Source organism: Schistocerca nitens, chromosome 3, assembly GCF_023898315.1.
Source record: "Schistocerca nitens isolate TAMUIC-IGC-003100 chromosome 3, iqSchNite1.1, whole genome shotgun sequence".
Classification (NCBI taxonomy): Eukaryota; Metazoa; Arthropoda; class Insecta; order Orthoptera; family Acrididae; genus Schistocerca; species Schistocerca nitens.
The window spans coordinates 50,643,808-50,649,807 of record NC_064616.1 but is presented as its reverse complement, the minus strand read 5'-3'; the positions used below and the strand labels follow the sequence as shown (position 1 = coordinate 50,649,807).

Below are 6,000 nucleotides of genomic sequence, written 5' to 3'. Positions count from 1 at the left end.
AACATTCATGAGTGTTAGTCTTTGAGATTAGATGTGGTGAGTTGATGTTAGTCAAGAATACCTTTAAGGCAACAAATATGCCATTATCAGCACCTCACCAAGTTTGAACAAGGTCATGTAATAGGGCGATGACAAGTCAAATGTCCCTTCTGCAATACTGCTGAAACACTTGGCAGGAATGTAACCACTGTACACGATTGCTGGCAGTGGTCACAAAAAAGTATGGTCGCAATAACACCTGGCTCCGAACAGCCACTGGCACTACTGAAAGGGAATACCATCATGTTTGGTGTGTGACTCAGGCGCATGATATTGTATCTGCAACAGTTGGCACCACAGTGACACGATGAACTGTTAAAAATTGGTTACTTCAAGGACAGCCCCAACTTCAGTGGTGTCGAGTGAGAGCTCACTGGCAGGCAGGTTCAAGGTCTGCTGTTTCTTCGTGATGAAAGCTGGTACTGCCACGGTGCCAGCAATGGCCGTGTGATGGTTAGGAGGAAGCGAGTTGAGAGCATGCAGCCAACCTGTCTGTGGGCTATACACACTGGATCTACACCTGGAGTTATGGTTTGGGGTGTGATTTTGTACGACAGCAGAAGCACTCTCGTGGTTACCCCACACATCCTAATTGCAAATTTGTAAGGCATTCTGGTGACTCAGACTGTTGTGCTACCATTCACGAACAGAATTTCAGGTGGCATTTTCCAATAAGATAAAGCTCACCCACATACCACTGTTGTAACCCAACACGCTCTAAAGAGTGTCGACATGTTGTCTTGGCCTGCTCGATCACCAGATCTGTTCCCAATTGGGCACATATGGGGCATCATTGTACGACAACTCCAGCGCCATCCCTGTACTGACCTAGAAAGGGCAACAGTGATGGAACTCCATCCCACAAACTAACATCCCACACCCATACAACACAATGCATGCATGTTTGCACGCATGCATTCAACATTCTCGAGGTTACACCGGTTATTAATGTACCAGCATTTCACATTTACAATGGCTTATACATTAATTATTCTTTGGTGTTGTGATTTTTTTTCAGTCAGTGTATTTTGCCCCAAGAGGAATGGAGGATATTAAAAAAACTAGGAACTGACAAACCTATACGCACAAGCTGATATTGGCCGAAGCATGAAAAAAAGAAGATTGTTGTGAGCAGGATACCTAACTAGGATGAAAGAGGGAAGACTGCCATGAGTAGCATTCTTAGGATCCACGGAGGGCAGGACAGGTCAAGGAAGGATATGGACAAGATGGAATGAGAACATCAACAGGATGTGGAGGTGATAGGCCTGAAAAATGAACGGACTGTGAAAGCCAGGAACAGAAATTATTGGTGGAGGAATATAGAAAATGCATACGATCTCCGAGGTCAAAATGGCAATTAAGAAGCGGAGAAATCATGACTGGCTAGTTGTAATAGAAATAAATTTTAATTTTCAATTAAAAAAAGAAAAGCTTTTATATGTGCTTAAATGCTTCATAAATTAGTATGTTATGCAAGTGCTGACCATCCATTTGTATTTGACCTACCTAAACCAAATGGCAACTAATGAAAAAATAATGTTGGAGTGAATCCAGATGTGTTCCACTAGTGAGGGACATTCTAAACCGTATATCTAATACCCCTAAAAAGTAACAGCTTATTTGTGTCAATAACACAATACAAAATAAGCAGATAAGATATCTAAAACACCCTGGAGTTATTTTTGAAAGTTGTTGGATATCATAAAGGCAATAAACACAGTATAACAAAGTAACACAAAGTTAAATGTGTTCTCTCAATCAAGAGGTTAGTTATTCAAGTATCAGTCTGATCATAATTAATAACTTCGTCCTCCACGTCCTCCCATACCATGATCACACATTCATGCAACTAGATAATTTTTAAAAATATTTTAATGACAAAGAAATTAATGCTCGTTTCTGCATGCCTTCAGTGCTACTGTTTGATAAAATCCATTACTATACTGAAATGATACTTTTTTATTTGCAAGATAGAATGATAATTGACACTGTGTACTTGGAGAGTTTCAAGTGACATAAATGACTTCCATACATGATTGGTGATATGCATTCAATTTCCTGTAATTATTGGTCACTAGAAGTTAGAACCTTAACTCTGACATGGGCTGAAGCAAGCAAAATTTACAAGTGTGGATCATCTGGTAGTCACAGTTAAAAAAAATTTACTTTATTTAAGAAGAGGATAATGAAATTACTCCCATAGAAGAAATGAAAGTTTACAAAACAGATCAAATAATTTGATAAGATTTTGTCTCCAGATTTGTAAGCACAGTTTCCTCTCTCTCTCTCTCTCTCTCTCTCTCTCTCTCTCTCTTTTTTTTTTTTTTTTTTTTTTTTTTTTGAGATGGAGAAATGGGGGTAGGGGTGTTTAATTGAGAACTCAGTCCAAAATTCTCTACAGTACTACACTCTATTTCTACAAAAGAAACAACTACAGTTTCCTTTTATAAATCCATCAGCTTTTTTTATAAAGGTTACCGTAAATGAATCCGTTACACTAACTTTAGAATGGACAGTGTAAAAATGGACAGTTAGCATGGGAAATATCAATAATTTATGAACCCTACAGTTGTCAATAATATGTAAATAAGAATACAGCATATTTAAAACTAAATAAAACTGTGGGCTCCAGGTACATGCAAAAAGAGTGTCTCTCCCTGTGCCCAAACAGTGTTATGTGATTACATTAATAGTACTGAAATGAATTTTAAACTGATGTGTGTTGTTGTTCAGATATGTATTTCCTGAGATAGTTACAGATATGCAGTAAAATATAAATGTAAGGATCATAAAATGCAAAAAATAAATACAGTTAATAACACAAAAATATATTTTTTTATCACATTTATGATCACAAATTTTTAAAATAATTTCAGTTTTCATAAGGCACTACAGTCATCCTAAAATACGAGACTGGTGGAACATTTTAGATACACTAGGGAAAACTCACAAATTTAATTGCTTATATAAGCCTGGAACACTGAAAAATTACAATATTAGTTTAGCACCATTACTTTAAAGGATCCTTTCAAATAGAGATCAGGTTTCAAACCAGATTAATGACTGAAAAAATACAGTCTTTTCTAACAGTTGACCTATACGACAGATGACTTAAGTATGCTGAAATTCTAAATGGAGGTGTGTCTTCCAGTAAAAAGTATCTTTACATGCATAAGACCTTAATGCTATAATGGTAACATGAGTGATAAGATTGCTAAAAACTTACATTTTTGCAGTTTTAATAATCTGGCTGGAAACATGAGTATACTCATTAAATATTCTATCTATATACAGTTAGATAATATACTCCAAAAATAAAAGAAGTCACTGATGCTATTCCAGTATGATACTCCAACATTTACCCTGAGCTTTACTTGTAAAATCACTTTTCACAGACTATTGTAAGAAAATGATCGTTGTAATTTATCGGTACAATAAAAGTAACAAATAAACTTCAACTTCCGACCACACAGCCTTTTAAATCCCTAATTCTCAAACAAGTCCTTTTCCTTAAATCTTACAGTCTGAAAAACAGTTGGTATATAAAATTATGATGATAAACACACAAAATATGCTCACTTAAAACAAATAACAACAGTATACATATTTCAGAGACTGACAGCTAAAGTAATAAAAGAGGAAAAACATTAATATGAAAATAGTTTTCAACTATTTAAAAATCTTTTTGACATATTAAAGATTTTCTACATCACAAATAAAATCACTATGAACTCATAGGATGACTTTAAATTGAGAAAGAGATATACTTTGAACTAAGTGAGGACGATTATTTATACAAGTCATATACCATTTAATATTAATTGTGAGTAATAACACAGTTCTTCAAATAACACAAACACATCCTTACTGTTTGTAACAGCAAGTGGAGAATACATGATTACCGCATTACACTGTACATATTTGTTACAAATTTGCATCAGTACTTATATCACTGCAACATTATATGAAAAATCAGTTCCAAAACAACAGCAGGGCTGTCCTGAGACATTGATGCAGCTTTGTGAAGAATGGGGATCAGCTCATTGTCAAGACTATTCATATAAATTGGAGGAAGTTTTTCTCCTTGGCTTCCAGCTTCATAGCCCACCTAAAAGACAAAAGGCATGCATTTAAGTTTAATATTTCCCATTATTTTTCTAAAACTGTTTTTAAATGTCAAGAAATTGCTAACCTATTGAATATGTATTTCATGTCACTTGAAAATAGCCCTGTATTAGAATAAACCCTGTCTTATTTTTTAAGTAAACAACCTTCTGTTATGACATACATTACATGCAGCTGGGGTACTACTTGTCCTACCCATTGGTAAGTTAATCATTTCCTCTGTTATTTCTGCACATTTTAAAAACTAGAGTAATGTGTTTCAATCACTACAATGAATGCTTAATTCCTTGGCATATCTATGGTGGACATAAATGTCATAGTTTTAGGTGCAAGAATAAAGAATAAACTTCACATTTTGCAATGCAGGGGCAGCAGATGTCCCTGTTGGTTTTCCACTTAAATTGTTTTATGTGAATGTCACTTTGTTTCCTGTTTTTGGAAGGACATTCATGATGAACAAGTTTTCATGCATGCAGGCAGTGCTCCAAAGTTTGATATATTGTTAAATAGCACAGGTTTTTATAATGTGACCAAATGAGACTGCAGTCAAGCCCATCACTCAGTGAGGAATGATAAAATTCTCATACATGTGGGTGTCCTGATGCCTCAATACCATCACATTTCTCTCTAGACAATAGTGGAGGAAAGGGATCTTAAGTCACGGGTCACTGACAAATATCACCCACACGTTTTAGGAAACATCAAGTGTCTCACCTTACACTGCTGTATGAGCTCACACTTTATGCCTGTCTGCTGACATGATATTCTGGGTGTCCAATGAAAATTATGCTGGAAGGAAGCAGTAGCCAAAACAATGGAGCTCTACCAGTCTGATTTTGGTGACTTTATCACCTCATTGCCACACAGAGGAAATATTCAATATCACCACCACTAGAATGAGTTTGGACACACACACATCACTCAGTGGCAGTAATGCTGACAATTTTTATTTTTATGGTGTGTGGTTGACAGACAGTTACTGGACAATATTACCATGATACCCTGGTAAGTAGTCATGCAAAAATGTAATGACAAGCATTCCAACAAAATGCCAGGACATTACTCACAGCAGTGACACATGTTGCTGTGTGGGATATGAAACTCTGTCCCATTCTCCATATTTCCTTGAACTGGAACCCTGTGACATGTTCTTTCAATGTATGAAGAGCCAACTGTTTGCCGAGCATTTCCAGGATGGCAATAGCACAATAAGAAAGACGGAACAGAAGCAAAATTGAGCATTTATTGAAGAAGGATATCAACTAGCTCATCCATAAGTAAGAGAAGTGTGCCACTTTTCATGGTAAATATGTGGAGAATGATTAGTTTCAGTGTTAAGACTCCTGACAAAGTATCTTCTTTTAGGTTTGTGATAGAAAACATTATGAATGTTCCTCATCAGTGCCCAATCTCTTAACACAGTCATTGGTATGCAAGTTTTCGGTTATTACTGCATGTTTAGCAAGGAAACAATTAATTCTATAATGTTACAGGAAAAACTTTAATATAATACAAATGAGTAGATTAAAGAATGTAGTTAATGGAGATGTGATACACCTTACAGCAATTAATATTTTAGCAAGCCACTCCCACTACTAATGTATTATTCGAAATAAAAAACTGCCACATCATCATCATCATCATCATCATCATCATCATCATCAATGTATGGCGCCAACACAAAAGATACCAGTTACAAAATTAAACTGTTTGGCAGCAATGGTTTTAAGTAAATTTTTCATTTTTTATGCTGGATCAGATGGCATTTCACACAGGTGAGAAGTTGCTCATTTACTCTGACACACTTTGTGCCTGACAGCTATTCCAAGCGTG

The 6,000-nt window shown here is 35.8% G+C and overlaps 1 protein-coding gene across 1 annotated transcript in view; it reads right to left on the bottom strand.

Annotated features, from left to right (window-relative positions):
- Positions 1-2,760: 2,760 nt before the first annotated feature.
- The window catches only part of LOC126248002 (zinc finger FYVE domain-containing protein 9), a 383,986-nt gene continuing 380,746 nt past the window's right edge, over positions 2,761-6,000 (bottom strand). Inside the window, exon 19 of the mRNA XM_049948584.1 lies at positions 2,761-4,150. Within this exon, the coding sequence (XP_049804541.1) occupies positions 3,992-4,150 (159 nt within the window). The 3' untranslated portion in view covers positions 2,761-3,991. The remainder of the gene's footprint in view (positions 4,151-6,000) is intronic.